The sequence below is a fragment of the Fusarium keratoplasticum genome, chromosome 12, assembly GCF_025433545.1.
Source record: "Fusarium keratoplasticum isolate Fu6.1 chromosome 12, whole genome shotgun sequence".
NCBI classification, from domain to species: Eukaryota; Fungi; Ascomycota; class Sordariomycetes; order Hypocreales; family Nectriaceae; genus Fusarium; species Fusarium keratoplasticum.
This window is the reverse complement of record NC_070540.1, coordinates 959,668-975,257: the sequence shown is the minus strand read 5'-3', so window position 1 is coordinate 975,257 and position 15,590 is coordinate 959,668. Positions and strand designations below refer to the sequence as shown.

The following is a 15,590-nucleotide window of genomic DNA, read 5'->3' as shown; positions in this document are numbered from 1 at the left end:
GATATGGAAGATCAGTCGAGCGCACAGCCAAAGAAGCGTCGACGTGTTGAACGTGGCGGGCGCTCCAAGAAAGGTGAGCACAAGGCCGAACGCGCGCCCTTCAATTGTGTCCCTCCCTGCTAAGTCCAATGTAGGCTGCCGGACCTGCTTGACAAAAAGAGTCAAGTGCGATGAACAACATCCAAGATGTGGTCGTTGTATTCGCCTTAAACTTGAGTGCGAATGGGCGTCTTCGAAACCGTCCCTTGCGTCAAGGAGACGGGGTTTCGGACCCATCAAGGACCGATGCAGTTGGACACCACCAAATATCGTTGCAAAAGAAGTTGGAGAAAATACGCAGGATGTTCCCGAACTGGAACCTCTGAGCCAAGTTGAAGCATCACCTACTGTTCTGTTAGATGATGCGCCTCCAGAGCAGCAACTGGAAAGTCCCGGCCCAGACATAGGCGCCTTGTCACTCATTCCATCGCCCATAGTTCCCTTCGCACCGATCACCGACCTCTCAAATCTCGTTCTACTACCTGAAGACGCTATCGACATGGGGGAAGAGCAACCGAACCACCAAGACGGCATTGGTCTGAGCACTCAACTGACATTATTCCCATTTCCCTCATTCAGCCTATTCTCGGCTTTATCGTCCATCTCCTTCACTCTCCCCATGGATCCAGCCCCTTCAATCGGCACCAGCGATTCCCAAGCAGTTGCCTTCCATCGAACTGTGCTGGCGCCCATGAAGTCAACACAAGTGGCTGCAGTATCGTCACACACGCTCTTCCTAGATTTCGCCATCCAGAACAGGATGGCATTGCACCTTCTCCTTGCCTTCTCTCACAGCGAGTTGGCGATTCATCAAGGCTATAGTGACCGACCTCCGCTGGAGTCGTACCTTCACTTCCAACACGGCTCCCAGCTATTCACCCAACAACTAGAGGCATTCGCACAAACAAATCACATTGCCATGATGCTCTCATTCTTGTATTTATACATGTTTTGGATGCGACGTCGTCCGTTCGATGTGCAAAGGTTAAGAGAGCTGAGCGCCTCAGTCCTCGTCTACGTAAGGGCCTTTGCTTTGGACGAACTGTGCGCCAGTGGGACATCCGATGGCGAGACATCTGAGCCGGTTATTTTGTCCCGAATCTTGACTTACATCTACGATCGGGATGTATTTTGCGGCTTCTATGGATGCGGAGAGGCCTTTGCCATCTATGTGGATGAGAACCATGAGAAAAGGCAAAGGATCTGGCAGCTTTCGAGGCTGCCTTTCTCTAATGACCATAGAACTATGTGGCCAGGGTTTCAAAACTCGTCAAGGAACCCTCACAGGATGATTCTCGATGTTTACTTTGCGCTCATTACCATTCAGCGCGAGATCAACCGGTACAGCCAAGGCAGTGAAGCCCAAACACTGGGTATGGATCTGGGCATCAAGCGGAAGCTCGACCGTATACGAGAGGTAGGTGATCATTCCCTCAATTTTTGAACGGTGCACTGATTCATGGCCGTAGGAACAATCTTTCATCTTTGAATTGGCGGCCAAGGGAGCCCAGCGGGCTTCGACCACACCACTAATGGCACTCGTTGCTGTCACAATATTCCACGCCCTTGAGATATACCTGGTTCGTAGTAGAGATTCAGCTCTTGGGGAACTTCCCGTTCCCTCCGAAGTACAAAGGGCTCTAAAGGACCTATTGACGACGGCGTATTACACGGTCGCTGCTGGGCCGGTCCAGCTACTTGAGAGGTTCCAGTGGGCGCTCCTGATTGCAGGGATCGAAACGCATGATCCCATTCATAGAGATTGGATCTCGGCGAGTATTTCAGATCCCGCAATCAAGGGCATCTTTCAGATTGTCCAGTCGGCTAAGGGGTCGTCGGGAATCACCATGCGGGCGGTCCGACGTCTAGTCAGTGGCGGATACAATGATATCTAATTCTCCCTGCACCATATGAACGTTTGAACGTGAATCATGACGCACAATCGCTGATAACCGAGGTGTTGATAGCGGATATCGCCCCTATCCTGGTATCTCATCTCGTCGATTAAATTGGCCAATCAAGAGACGGGTCGAGTCTGGGGTAACGAGTCAAGGACCCCAGATTTTGAACCGGTGATCAGACCCAGATTCGAATCTAGCGTAGACGATGATAAGGTTCATGCTTTTGTGATGGGCTATAACTACAGGTGCGGTCCCATCGATTGTCTTGAAGGATCACTCAACATCAACATTACTCTCTTGACTACTCATCAACAATTGCAACATGGACGACAAGGTTGACACCAAGATTGCTCCTGGTGATTACGAGATGAGTGACAAACATGGCTGCGGCACTGTAGACACACTCAGTTCAGAGGATGAAAAGAAGTTGGTTCGCAAGATCGACTTGCGGTAAGAAACTTCAGTCCTTTTGACATCGCTTCGGGCTAACGGTGTTACCAGACTCATGCCTCTTCTGATTGTCAGCTACGGCCTTCAATATCTCGACAGTACGTTTTTCGCTGCTATTGATCCCGTCATGATCGCTCACATTTTGCAGAGACCAGTCTGGCATACAGCGCAATCTTGGGACTACCAGAAGAGCTGGTAAGATATGCTCCCCTCACACAAATGGCGTACCCAGCTGACACGACAAAGCACCTCAAGGGTCAGCAGTTCAGCTGGGCTTCCAGTATCTTTTACATCGGATATCTTGTGGCTTCTTACCCCATCTCTCTCGGCTTCGTCAAGTTTCCCCTTGGCAAGTATCTCAGCATCTTGATGTAAGTGAACCATGCCGAAATCCAGTTGACTCGATACCCTGACTACAGACAGGCTCATTTGGGGCGTTGTTCTCACACTGCACGCTGTTGCGTCAAATTACGCAAGCCTGATGGTTCTTCGACTGTTTCTCGGTGTTTTTGAAAGCGCCATTAGCCCGGGATTCTCTCTCATCACGGGAATGTGGTATACGCCTCACGAACACGTCTCTCGCCACTCTTTCTGGTTTGCTGGAAATGCCTCGGCGAGTATTATTGGTGCCATGATTGCGTATGGCATTCTCGGCTATGAAGGACATTTTGCGCAGTGGAAGGTCGGTCAGGTTTCTGAGCTCGAGTTGATACCTTGCTAACCCGGACAGATGCTCTTCCTCATCTTTGGTCTCATCACAATCGCGTGGTCCATCTTCCTTTACTTCTTCCTCCCAGACTCTCCCTCTAGTGCCACGTTCTTGACGCCCTCCGAGCGCGAGTTCGCATCCCTCCGTCCCAAGAAGTTCCAGAGAACGACACAGACCAAGAAGTGGGACCGCGATCAATTCACCGAGACCATGAAGGATGTCAAGGCCTGGTGGTTCTTTTTCTTTTCCTTCGTTATCTGCGTGCCCAACGGAGGAACAACTAGCGTACGTCCCTTCCAACCCGTTCACCGAGTGCTTCGTGCATTCTAACTCTGAAATAGTTCAGCACCATTGTCATCAAGAGCTTCGGCTACGATGAGTACCAGACCATCCTCATGGGTCTCCCTGCTTCCGCCTTCTAGCTCACGACTGTCCTCCTGGTCGCCATCTTCACTTCATATGTGCGCAAGTCTCGCCACGTGGCCCTCGTGTTGACATATCTCATGGCCATCGGTGGAATCCTCATGATCAAACTTTTGCCAAACGAGGAGAAGCTTGCTCGTCTCGCTGGCTTCTGGCTCATCATGGCTGTTGCGCCCGCCTTCCCTCTAATGATGTCCTTGTCGGCAAGCAACATTGCGGGCTTCACCAAGAAGTCAACTGTCATGGCAATGATCTTCTTGGGTTATTGTGCTGGAAACCTGAGTGGACCCCAGTTCTTCATCAGTACTGAAGCCCCAAGTTACCATGCAAGTCTAGTCCTCTCAATCTCACAGGTCAATATCGCTGACTCTCCCAGACTGCATACACGACCATCCTAGCTTGCTTCGCTATCACCATCGTTCTCGTCGTCGCCATGCGTTTCTATCTCGCGTGGGAGAATAACCGCCGAGACAAGGAGCAGGGCGTGCAGAGAGACCCAGAGGAAACCCGACAGGTGGATCTCAACACGGATGGAACGCTGCTTGATGTTGATGAGACGGATGTTCAGAACAGGAACTTTAGATACATTCTCTAGATGGGTATCTCTGGGCTTCCTTGTTGTCAACTGCTCAAGAATGTGTGCTCAAGTTCAGAAACAATACAGACACGGGTCAATCCTTCGGGAATTATCATACAGTCAGTCTCCTCGTACAAATAGTTCAACTCAACCAAGCCCAGTTCATCCCTACCACCAACAAGCTCGTCAACCTACCTTCCAGACAACCAACATAGTACACACTTCAGGCATTCTCCCTGGCACAACTGACAGAGTTGTGCAATCCACTTTTCGAAATTACATCAGGTCCCAGCCTCCGCCAGCGCTGGGATTACAGGTTAGTCTCCAACATGAATAATCATCGATGTTATCACGTACTCCAATGAATGCCTCTTTCTCTCAGCGGCGGTTTTTCTAGTAATGTCGTATTGGTGACCTCCAAAATGGGTCTTTCCGCCGTGTTTCGAGGTGTAACCTCTCAGCTGGCATGTGTCAGTCTTTGCAACCTCACCGCTCAAGTGCACTCACCTTGGTGGCCCAGTTCACATTGTTCCACTTCTTCATGGCCTTGGCCTTGCGGTCCCTCTCGTCGATAATCTTCTTGATAGCCTTTTCGTACCTAGGTGGCCCGGTGAGATCAATCCCCGCTTCATCAGCCATGTCAAGGAGCTTGTATGCCCATGAGCAGTTCTCTTCATCAATCCCGTACTGTATCTCCCCATGGCCGAATTGGATGAACATGGCGAGAACGAGGCCGAGGTTACGGATCTCCGAGTCTGGTTTGAAGACTCCCTCCTTCTTGAGGGCTTCCATGGCTGCGACGACCATGTAGCCGATCAGTTCGATGATCTTGTTGGTGCGTTGACCGTCGTCGCACACTATGTAATGGTGAGCCAAGGAACATTGAATGAGTGACTAGGTTTCTCACTTTCAAATTCGAGAAAGGTGCTGTAAAGACCCAGGATGAGACCCTCGACCTCGGGCCACCAGTCGCGATAGCTCGCCTTGGGCTTGAATGCGGCGTCGAAAGTTGAAATCTATTCATTGCTTTAGCAGATGGGCGAAGCCAATGAGCGGACAAACTTACAATGGCCTCGACGACCTCGAGCGCACCATACCAAGTAAAGTCGTTGTAGAAGTGCAGCTCGAAGCTATCCTGGTCGCGCTTTGTGGCCTCTTGAATCCACCATCTAACTCTGTCCCTGCCAAGCACAGTGAAGACCCATGGCCACTCAGGGTGAAGAGAAGCAAGCTTGTCAATGGGCTTCTTCCCTGGGGCCTTCTTGCCCTTGCCTTTGTCTTTGCCTTTGCCGTTATCATTGCCCTCGCCGCCATCTTCTTCCTCTTCATCATCCTCCTCATCATCATCCTCATCATCATCTTCGTCTTCCTCCTCCCCTTCGTACTCGTCTCGTCGAGATTCCACGTTGGGCTTAGAGCAACAGATAAAATCCCAATCATCATTCCCTTCATCTTCGGGGACAAGCTCAGGATCTTTCTTCAGGGCCTCATCCCTCTTCTTCCAGTCGGCAGCAGAGAGCTTCAACTTCTTCTTGTGTTCCTCCAACCAAGGTCCGAACTCCTCCCACCACTCACGAGAGGTGAGTGTCATACTCCGATCGGGGGTAGCATCAATGCCACGAACCCAACCTCCAGGCATGGGGATGTCCTTGATGACCTTTGCGCACTCTCGCGGCATGACTTCGGGCAAGAAAATCTCTCCCTTGGGCCCCCTCGCGATGCGGCGCACCCGGGAGGGCTGTTGAGTCTGAGCGCCCTCACCATTGTCGTCGGGAGGTTGATCGCCGGATGTCTCGGTAGTCTTTGCGGTCTTAGACCTGGACTGACGCGCATTGTCGTCTCCCTCCTCGAGGGGACGCTTATTCTTGGCTCTCGTTGACTTGGGCGGCATATTTGCAGAGATATTGCGAATGTTCAAGACGAGGTAATTGTGACGCGTTTCACTCGACGTGATTGAGGGGGGCGACTTGATATACAGGGGAATGGAACTTGATTACCCGGCGCTACGTCATTTTAAGCCATGAAAAAGCAATTCTTGGTGTTTTTGATGACGCACGGGGTAGATGGCTACCCTAGACTATAATGTGTTTTCACAACAATGACAAGAAAAAGGGCGATAAAGCGCGTTAAAATAAGTATAATAGACATTGTGTGTGTCATTAAACGCGTCAATCGTATAAAAGGGCCTAAAAATTGACTTGTTGGGTGTTGTCTTCATGTTTGTTAGCTAATCTGCGAAAAGTGTGTGATGGGGTGGGGATGGAGTCAAAGTCATATTCAGTAACACAGCCAGATGAAGAAGGGACTTCATGCTCTCCATTGAATAAAACATAGAATTACAGTTGCCAAAGACCAAAGGAGCTCTGTTTAGACTCGTCTGGGCCTGATTTAATTGACTGGCTCTGGCTGTTATGAGGGTGATAATGCCGGCGACGGTGGGCATTGCGCTGTGGATACACTGCTAGTTCGTGAGGAGGCTACCTTTGAGCAGAATTAGAGATGGATACACAGCGGAGAGCGTTTTCCGAGTATGGGAGAGATATCGCTTAAGAAGCTTCGGGCCATGATTGCCACGACCCTGCATCCCGGCTGCTTGGAGAACAGAGCCCCAAGCTACCCCGAGGTTACGGTAACAATGGCTCACTTCGGCCGAAATGAGGGACCTGCACCCCAGAAACCATGTGGAATTCTGGGATCTCACGATCCGAACATCCAATGTCTCCGTTCAACAAGGTTGACTGACCCCGCGTTGATCCGCCACGTCAAATGGCCAAGAGCGGGGATCTGACAAGTTTGGGGGTTGATGTTGGGGGCCGGGGTAATCGATACCGAGCTTCTCCTCTTCTTGAGGGAGGAGGATTGCTTCTTATTTGCTTCGGGTATCCAGTGCAACGGTCGTTCTTATTCCCGTCCTCCCAACCACCTGGGCTGGCTGTAACGAGCTTCATCAACCACTCCACACACCATGGCGGACAAGAGCGCAGCCAGGAAACGATACGCCGTCGTCGGCACTGGAGGCCGATCCAGCTTCTATTACTCGGCCATCGCCACCGACTACAGCGCAACCTCATGCATCGTTGCTTTCTGCGATACCAATCAGACTCGCATGAACTATGCCAACTCAAAGCTCAAGGCTGTGGGACACGGCGAGGTTCCGACCTACCTGGCTGCCGATTTTGACAAGATGATCCAAGAGACCAAGCCTGATGAGGTTCTTGTCACAACTATGGACCGGACGCACAACATTTACATCGTCCGAGCCCTGGAGCTGGGCTGCAATGTCATTACTGAGAAGCCGATGACCATTGACGCCCCGAGATGCAAAGAGATCTTCTCTGCTGTTGAAAGAACTGGGCAGAAAGTCCGTGTGACGTTTAACTACCGCTATGCACCTCACAACACCAAGGTCTTTGAGATTCTGCGCTCGGGCGCCATCGGCAAGGTGACCAGCGTGCACTTTGGTGAGTAGACAAGAATCGCAGATAGATCCATGACTAACCTAAGCGCAGAATGGATGCTCAACACCAGCCACGGAGCCGACTACTTCCGCCGATGGCATCGCGACAAGCGCAACAGCGGTGGCCTTCTGGTCCACAAATCGACCCATCACTTTGACCTTGTCAACTTCTGGCTTCAGACACGACCTCAGACCGTCTACGCGACGGGAAACCTCGCCTTCTACGGTCGCGAGAATGCAGAGAAGCGCGGCGAGACCAAGTTCTACTCTCGTGCTCATGGAAGCGAGGCCGCAAAGTCGGACCCCTTTGCGCTGCACTTGGATCAGAATCCTCAGCTAAAGGCCATGTACCTTGATGCTGAGCACGAGGATAGCTACTACCGCGACCAGAGTGTGTTTGGCGATGGCATCAGCATCGAAGATACGATGAATCTGCTGGTGACTTATCGCAACGGCGCGAGCCTCACTTATTCGCTCACAGCATATGCACCCTGGGAAGGATTCCGCGTCAGCTTCAACGGCACAGGTGGACGATTGGAGGTGGAAGTTGTAGAAAACAGCTATGTCAATTCCGGCGGGGACCAATCCCTCGAAGGTTCACTCGAGAGCCGGAAAATTGTGCTGCGACGGCTGTTTGAGAAGCCCAGAGAGATTGAGATTGAAGAGAGCGTGGGCGCTCACGGCGGCGGTGATGCGATTCTGTTGAATGACTTGTTTGGTGAGCCCGTGTCGGATGAGTACATGAGAGCGGCGAGCCATGTGGATGGTGCTGCGTCGATTCTCACTGGAATTGCTGCGAACAGGTCCATTGCAACGGGACAGGCTGTGAACGTGGATGACATTCTGGTAGTGCCAGAGCAGTGACGTTTCTCGCGCAGAGAGGCGAGGTACGAATAAATACCGAGATTCACAAATAAATGACCAAGTCTTTGTTGTTGACCGGTTTGTCTGGCATCAAAGCTGAGTCTGGTTGCGAAAGTGATGGATGTTGTTAGATGTGATGGCCTAGAGACCTAACCAGTCGGCGCGGGGTGCCATCAACTGCTACCGCCGCATGGAGGATGCTGGCCGAAGTGAGGGAGGCGGTGGACATTGCAGGCCAGGATCATTTACCTTGGATTCGCGCTTCGAAGATGGACATGGCTGGCTGAAAAATGTCTCTTATCGTATCGCACTGGCTTGACACAATCACCCCTGCTTTCATAATGCCACTGCTCAGTACATCTTGTGAATACAGCTAGCGCACCATCTGCAGTTCAAGACTCATTATGAACGGTTCATAACGTGGGTTCGCTTGTCCCCGTGTGCCAATTGGCTAGCCCCCAGCCCCGAGAGCCTGGATAACGAACTAACACGCAGACAGAGATCGACCGCGGGAGCACATTCCACGCTCACCGAATTACAGAGCCCGGGGAAGTGGTCGGTTGCGGGACGAGGCTCGATCTACATTCCAGTCAGAGCGTGCATAAATCGCCAAGACCCAAAGAGTACATGTACTACCCAGTCAGATGATCTGCGTGGGATGACGGGGTGCGGGGTTTCTGAAACCGCTTCTTTGTCCCAAAACAAACCGTTCTCCTTCCCAAGATCCATCGCTGCTGAACCCTCGTCTCGTCTGGCCCTGGAGACTGGAGCCTTGATCATGGATGAGAGAGTAGACGAGACGCATATCGAGGTTGACAACACTGTCCGTAAACATCTCACCGTGGACGTGGTGGATCGCTAATCAGGCTGCAGCCATTGGCTGACGATGTCGACTCGGCCATTGACATTCAGCTGTGTGTGACACCCGTTCCTCATCCCCAGGTCCGGGACATGACCTGATCTGATCTCATTGTTCAACATGCAGTGCGGCTTACACGCCATCCTTGACTTCGAGTGTGGTCGACTACCCCTACGAGCATGGCCGGCGGTATCATGCATTCCGCGGTGGATGTAAATCAGCAAGGTTCCACTCTGTGCGGCTCGTATACTGACGTCTCACAGCTTACATACTACCCAACGACGAGGTGAGAGTCTTGGCTTTTCTGTCATGATCTGCCGCTTATAGGTGTAGTCTGAGATGGAGAGGCTTGACTTGAACCATGCTACCATGACAAAGGTCATTGGCGACAAGCTGTATCTTGCGCCGGTGGATGGCCCCAGGCTTCAGCGGGTCCTTGACATTGGGACGGGAACAGGAATTTGTAAACTAGGCGTGTTGGTAAAGATTGATTCATCGACTAACTCATCTAGGGGCCATCGAAATGGGCGAGACATATCCAGGCGCTGAGGTCAGTTGAGTCGCCGTGTGAAGTGACAGTGACTAATGGATGCAGGTCTTGGGCAACGACCTCAGTCCTATTCAGCCGATGTGGTGTGCTACACGTTACCAGTCTTTATTTCCCCATAAGTACTAATGAGTTAGGGTCCCGCCAAATGTCAGATTCGAAGTCGACGACGTCGAGAGTCCGTGGACGCATCACCACCCCTTCGACTTCATCTTCTGCCGCTACATGACATGTTGCATCCTCGACTGGCCTACATTAATCAACAGGATATACAAGTTGAGTTTGCACTCAACCTACTGATGATCGTACCAACTAATCATCTGGGCACAGCAACACAAAACAAGGCGGCTGGGTCGAGTTCCAGGACTACGACTTACAATACTACTCCGACGACGGCTCATTAACCACAGAACACAAGACCCTCGAATGGATCAATACCCTCATCGGTGCAGCGCGAACTCTTGGGCGTGATCCATGTCCTGGCCCTCGACAACACCAATGGGTAAAAAACGCCGGCTTTCAGAACGTGAGACATCAAGTCTTCAAGATTCCCATCGGACCCTGGGCGAAAGATCCCAGGATGAAGGACCTGGGCATGTGCAACCTTGCACAGACACTTGACGGTCTTGATGGGTTTTCTTTGAGGTTGTTTTGCGGAGTGCTTCGATGGAGTCAAGAGGATGTTCTGGATCTTTTGGCAAAGGTCACGAAAGAACTCAAGAGCATGGGATTTCACGCATTATTCAATTTGTAAGCTCATTCACACTCCTTTTGAACTTTGCTGACTTGCCTAGTCACGTAACCTACGGTCAAAGACCGTATGTATAATAAGGGCGCACCTATTAGGGAACTACTGGCAAACAACAAGGCGTACGGTGACGGTCGGGAGTAGAGCGCATCGGGTACGGTTAGATATCTTTTGGTTTCTCTAATGTCTATTGCAAGTATAGGTCGCCCTTTTTTAATTCAAAAGTCCCCGTGTCGACTGTTTTGAGGCGATTATATAAACCTTCTCACCCGGTGGTAACATGTTGGTAGCGACGTGAGGCCATCTGCACTCTGGTCCACGAAGCGGCGCACATCTTAGCGGGGTGAATATCAACGTTGATTATCTCGCGAAGATGACCATAAATAACCGCAGGGACCGACATCACCCTGCCTTTGAGAAATGATAGTGTTTAGTCTGCCAGATTCGCCTTGTTCTTCTCCTTGGCTACCTCTCCCTGCTCACTGTTCTTCTCGACCTCGTCCCACTCCTCATCAACCTGCTGCGCAACCGTCTCACTCGTCTTTGACGGCACACTCAACTTCATCTCGTTTATGTTGAGAAGGCAAAGGAACTGTTCAAAGATAAAAAACAGGCCTGTGAACAGACATGCGATCCATGTAACCAGTATGAACAAGGTGATAGGCGAATAGAGAATGAAACCGAAGAGCCGCGGCCTTATGGAAGGATATGTGGCCTTGAAAAGGGCAGCCGTCCAGCGCCAGAGTGTTCTGATCACCCAAGACCCATGGAGGAGCTGAACCGGGAAGACGAGGGTGCAGATGGTCATTGCGAGGCACCTGCGGGGCTCGGATGTGATTTGTGACTTGAGCCAGACATGTCGTGAGGTGGAGGACTGTGGTGATTCAGTGCTGTCCGTCTCATTGAGGACCTTGTCGGCCTCTTTCTCTGCCTTTTCAGGCTCTTTCGGATCATCCACAAGCTCGGCGAACGGTACAAATTGCTTGTCCACCCACCAGCAGTTGACCATGATGGCGATGGCCAGAAGCCAGAAGAGGTCGCTGGACGTGAACTCGTACAGAGCTTCATCCTTGTACCAAGCCTGCTGTGGCGGTGGACACTCGGTGAAGCAATATGAAGACATGTTGGCGGTGAGAAGGATGTTGTGTAGTGAATGAGAGTGGGACGAGCGAGACGCTGGGATTTAAATGTTGGCTCTGTGTCTATTTGTTCTTGTTGGCAGCGCCGACATAGCCGTGTGGCAATGCATGATGCGACATTCTTATAGGTCATGTGGTGCTGCCTGATCCTTGAAGGCTGAAACCAAGAGGCAAAGTCTTTGATGGCTGCGGGAATAACAAGGCTCATTTTCCACGCAGATCGTGTCATGCGGCATTTGGTTTAATGCCAGAGCACCTTGTCGACTATTTTTAATGAAATCTTTAACAATCTGTCTCACCGAAGCTGTAGCCAGATCGACGTAAAAAATGTCGTTGCCTGAAGGATCACCACCCCTACCCATCATACGAGATACGAAAGACCACTATTGGCCCAGCTGGCCAACCCGCCAATCCCTTACCCAGAAAGCAGACACAGCCACTGGCATAATTATGTAGTCTGGCTCGTAGTGAGCCTTGCCAGTGGGTTCCATTAGGACGCCCGATGAGCCTCCTGTGGCTGAACGCGCATCGTGGAATGATCTGCGACTACGAGAGATCAGTGGAGAAGATATCTCACAACAGGTCCAACATGAGTACCAGATGAACGAGAAATATGGATATCAACGGGCTTTTGAGGAGTGAATTTTCTGGATTGAAACTACCCAAAACTCCTACTCTTTGACAACTCATTGAGGCGAACTCCAACATCTTATCCCAGTACTTATACAAGTGTCTGCTCTTATCACAACTCTAGCTGTCGATCATATCCCCTAAACTGTTCGCTCATGTCACTCATCCAGTCAGCCAACGTCATTTATGCTACCCTTCTTCATTAAGCCCCAGCATCGCCCCAAAGTGTGTCTTGTTTCGCCTCTTCGAGGAGCCAGTCTCGGCAAATGTAGTCGACCCTCGCCTTTGTTGTATCCGCGATAGGTACATCGAGGGATGAGACGCTGATTAACCCCCGAGGGTCGTGGATAGAATCGTCATTTGTGTCAATAATTGGGGGACTGAACTCATGGTTGGCAATTGTGATGCTCAAAGGCCGGACATAGGTTGAGTTGCCTCCAAATTCAGGATCCCAATGCTCGTGAATGGAAGCCTTGATATTCCATGAGTTTAAACGAAGCAAGAAAGGCTGGGCTATCACCAACTGCTCTAGACAGTGTGATCTAGCAATACTATGCCACAGCCCCTGCTCAGCCAAGTTGACTTGGAATGCCGCCAACCGCCGCAGGTTTGACCACTGCTGACAAAGATGGTGGACATGGCTCCAACGCTCCACGGCTGGCAACCCTCCAACAGCGATGAGCTCTTCGATTCCTGTCAGGGCTGTGAAGCTCTCCGAAAACATGTGATTGAGCTGCGTGTTGACCATGTCATTTGGGGGAGTTCTGCCCCAGGGGAGGTCAAGGATGAGGCGGCGAAGAGATTGGCTGAGATGTTTAAAAAGATCCCCGACAAGTGAGGCAATCTGAGGGGACTCCATGTCTGCTCTGTCAAGTCCCAAGTATATGGATGAGATGGATGACAGGGGTATAGTTGGTGGGAGGGTGGACTGCTTCAACGTATTCGAGTCGGCCACACATTGTAGAAAATTTCGAAGACGAGTTAAAGAGTCGATGTGAACAAAATGCCGTCGGAGAAGACGTGTTGCAGGCTGATATGTAGCACGACAAACTTGAGTCCAGGCGACGAGTAATTGGCCATCTGGACAAGAAGGGTTGAAGACTCGGCATGGGCCTCCCGGGGGTAAGGAAGCCTCCAGGATTTGCAGGATGAGCTCCAAAGGGATATAAGGTATGCGATACATGCTGAGAACGGGTTTGGAGACATTTGAAGCCGCGTAAGCTGTTCCGTATTTGTATGAGAGGAAATATTGTTGCCTGTTGTTTTTATTGCTGCCTTTCAGACCCAAAAGTCGAGGCGGCATTCGTTGTTGTCCGAGCCCCGGTGGAGATAAGATGCCAAGAAGTCCGAAGTCAGCTGAAATTCTCACTGATGGAATTGGCTGAGTCGCTTATTGTGGTTGGATACATGAGGGTCATCACAGCAAGCGAGGATAGTTGAGGTCTTTGAAGGAGAGCATAATTGGCGACACGAAACCAACGCAAGTTGAAAAAAAAGAGGGTAAGTCTAGATTCACTTTGCAGATTAATAGTTGACTAAGATACGTTGTTTACACTGTTCGGATGGATATCCTTGAACCAAGCTGTCGTTAATGCTTATGCCGACTTCAACCTGGGGCCAGTAGAGCACAGCAGCGACCCTCAATCGATTTCACCAGTTGATAGTTCTTAGAAAACTAGTGAAGGGTCGATCAGGACCGAATATTTGCTCTGGAAACCTGATATGGGATAAAATTCTCGCTATCACATGGAGGAAGCTCTGGGTGTTGACAGAAGCAGTACATGGAGTGAATGTTTCCTGAGACAAATGGCAGAGTTTTGAACATCCTATCGATGAATACTTGTTAGAAAGCTGCGAGCCCTATGTTAGCATTTGATGTAACCACATATTTGAGAAAGCCCAGTTTCTTGGCGCCTTCCTCCGCCTAATCGACTGAACATGGAAGTGGAGTGATACGGCATACGACAAGACAGGAGAGAAGAGCAATAGCGGCTCTTACATCCATGTGCTCTATTGTATAGACCATGAATGTGAGCTCTATGATGTTCCGGCGGCATGTATATTTGTACGATTCTTATATTGTTGATGATTGCACTGTTCTTCTCCTGATGATAGTTATCACAAGCTCAGTGCTGAGGGTGTGCGGCCACCGGCTGCTCACACCCTCAATGCATTTTTAATGAACCTTCAGACTCCTAACCTCTCACGAAAAAGCCCAAGGCCGTATTTATTCTTTTATCTCAAGTACAGGCCACAAGGATACGGCCATTGGGTCTGTTGCTGGAAAATTTGTCAGCCCCGAGCCGTACATCGCTTGTGGTGTTGGCCAACATGACAGACCTCGGCTTCCCTCACTTAATGAGACTACCCAGCTTCCGAGGTGCACCAAGGCCGCACTCTCGGTCTTTGTAGCGAGGAAGCTTGGTAGGAAATCATATGCAGCATGGAACAATGATTGGACACCTACTTATCTTACTTCCACAGATTCACGCAGTCCAACTGCTTCTCAACTCGTGACCATATGCAATGCATGTGAGCCCGACATAACTGCAGTGCACCTCACGTCAAACAGCTTCAGTGTTGTCCTCGCATTGCATAACAGAAAAAACAGCACCTGCAACACCGAATCCTTCCTCCGGTCCGGAGCGGAGTTATAGCCGCTCGGCTCCGGCCGGACGGGCCCGGACCATGGAAGAATCCGGGGAGTTTGAAGATCGGCTTGCAAAGGTTAAAAATCTTAAATAAGATTATGCGGAGCCGTCTCCCAGTTTTCCTTACGCTTTTTCTTGTTCTTCCTTTCTTATTCTGTCATCTCAACATTTTTTCGTAATCTTACTTCAGAGTTTTCACCCTTGTCAGACAAACCTGAACTGCCTTTACCGCGGCTAAGCAGAACCTTTCCGCACCGCGGTTACACACAGTTTATGTAATGATGCGTTTCTAGAGACAATTCGGTACGTAATAATTGTCCTGACACCGTTAGTGACTGGCTAAGCCTTCGCATGCCGTCGGCACTTGTGGCTGCAGGCGTCCCCCAGACGGAGCCGGTGCGGGACCGGCTATAGCAATGTTGAGTTCAAAGGTTCCACTCCGGGGGATGCGAGGCATGGCCGTTGATGGTTGGAGTGCGGAACGATGCAAGGTAAATTGATGTGGATGAGAACCCAATGTATGTGTCAATATGTGACCATACTTGCAGTGGTCCCGGCAACCGAGGACGGCGTGCGGTGAGAAACGCAGCTTGAGC

The 15,590-nt window shown here is 50.7% G+C and overlaps 7 protein-coding genes across 7 annotated transcripts; 5 read left to right on the top strand and 2 right to left on the bottom strand.

Annotated features, from left to right (window-relative positions):
* Positions 1-3: 3 nt before the first annotated feature.
* NCS57_01392000 (Zn(2)-C6 fungal-type domain-containing protein) lies at positions 4-1,934 on the top strand (the record flags this gene model as incomplete). Its single annotated transcript, XM_053063540.1, has 3 exons — positions 4-73; positions 135-1,456; positions 1,509-1,934. 3 exons carry the CDS (start codon positions 4-6, stop codon positions 1,932-1,934), a joined length of 1,818 nt encoding a protein of 605 aa, XP_052906873.1.
* A 328-nt stretch (positions 1,935-2,262) lies between these two features.
* NCS57_01391900 (MFS domain-containing protein) lies at positions 2,263-3,521 on the top strand (the record flags this gene model as incomplete). Its single annotated transcript, XM_053063539.1, has 7 exons — positions 2,263-2,390; positions 2,442-2,488; positions 2,539-2,585; positions 2,637-2,761; positions 2,814-3,072; positions 3,121-3,384; positions 3,441-3,521. 7 exons carry the CDS (start codon positions 2,263-2,265, stop codon positions 3,519-3,521), a joined length of 951 nt encoding a protein of 316 aa, XP_052906872.1.
* An 81-nt stretch (positions 3,522-3,602) lies between these two features.
* Positions 3,603-4,117, top strand: NCS57_01391800 (uncharacterized protein; the record flags this gene model as incomplete). The annotated part of the gene is made up of 2 exons (XM_053063538.1): positions 3,603-3,848; positions 3,899-4,117. The coding sequence occupies 2 exons, from the start codon at positions 3,603-3,605 to the stop codon at positions 4,115-4,117; spliced, it is 465 nt and encodes a 154-aa protein (XP_052906871.1).
* Positions 4,118-4,375: 258 nt separating this feature from the next.
* Positions 4,376-6,047, bottom strand: NCS57_01391700 (uncharacterized protein; the record flags this gene model as incomplete). The annotated part of the gene is made up of 5 exons (XM_053063537.1): positions 5,166-6,047; positions 5,007-5,115; positions 4,607-4,956; positions 4,457-4,560; positions 4,376-4,403 (listed from the first exon to the last, which is right to left on the bottom strand). The coding sequence occupies exons 1-5, from the start codon at positions 5,988-5,990 to the stop codon at positions 4,376-4,378; spliced, it is 1,416 nt and encodes a 471-aa protein (XP_052906870.1). The 5' UTR covers positions 5,991-6,047.
* Positions 6,048-7,064: 1,017 nt separating this feature from the next.
* Positions 7,065-8,420, top strand: NCS57_01391600 (uncharacterized protein; the record flags this gene model as incomplete). The annotated part of the gene is made up of 2 exons (XM_053063536.1): positions 7,065-7,560; positions 7,609-8,420. 2 exons carry the CDS (start codon positions 7,065-7,067, stop codon positions 8,418-8,420), a joined length of 1,308 nt encoding a protein of 435 aa, XP_052906869.1.
* Positions 8,421-9,129: 709 nt separating this feature from the next.
* NCS57_01391500 (uncharacterized protein) lies at positions 9,130-10,654 on the top strand (the record flags this gene model as incomplete). The annotated part of the gene is made up of 10 exons (XM_053063535.1): positions 9,130-9,243; positions 9,294-9,334; positions 9,406-9,491; positions 9,543-9,565; positions 9,613-9,742; positions 9,792-9,829; positions 9,875-9,912; positions 9,964-10,101; positions 10,157-10,576; positions 10,621-10,654. The coding sequence occupies exons 1-10, from the start codon at positions 9,199-9,201 to the stop codon at positions 10,652-10,654; spliced, it is 993 nt and encodes a 330-aa protein (XP_052906868.1). The 5' UTR covers positions 9,130-9,198.
* A 350-nt stretch (positions 10,655-11,004) lies between these two features.
* On the bottom strand, positions 11,005-11,697 carry NCS57_01391400 (uncharacterized protein; the record flags this gene model as incomplete). Its single annotated transcript, XM_053063534.1, has 1 exon — positions 11,005-11,697. The coding sequence occupies one exon, from the start codon at positions 11,695-11,697 to the stop codon at positions 11,005-11,007; it is 693 nt and encodes a 230-aa protein (XP_052906867.1).
* Between the last annotated feature and the right edge of the window lie 3,893 nt (positions 11,698-15,590).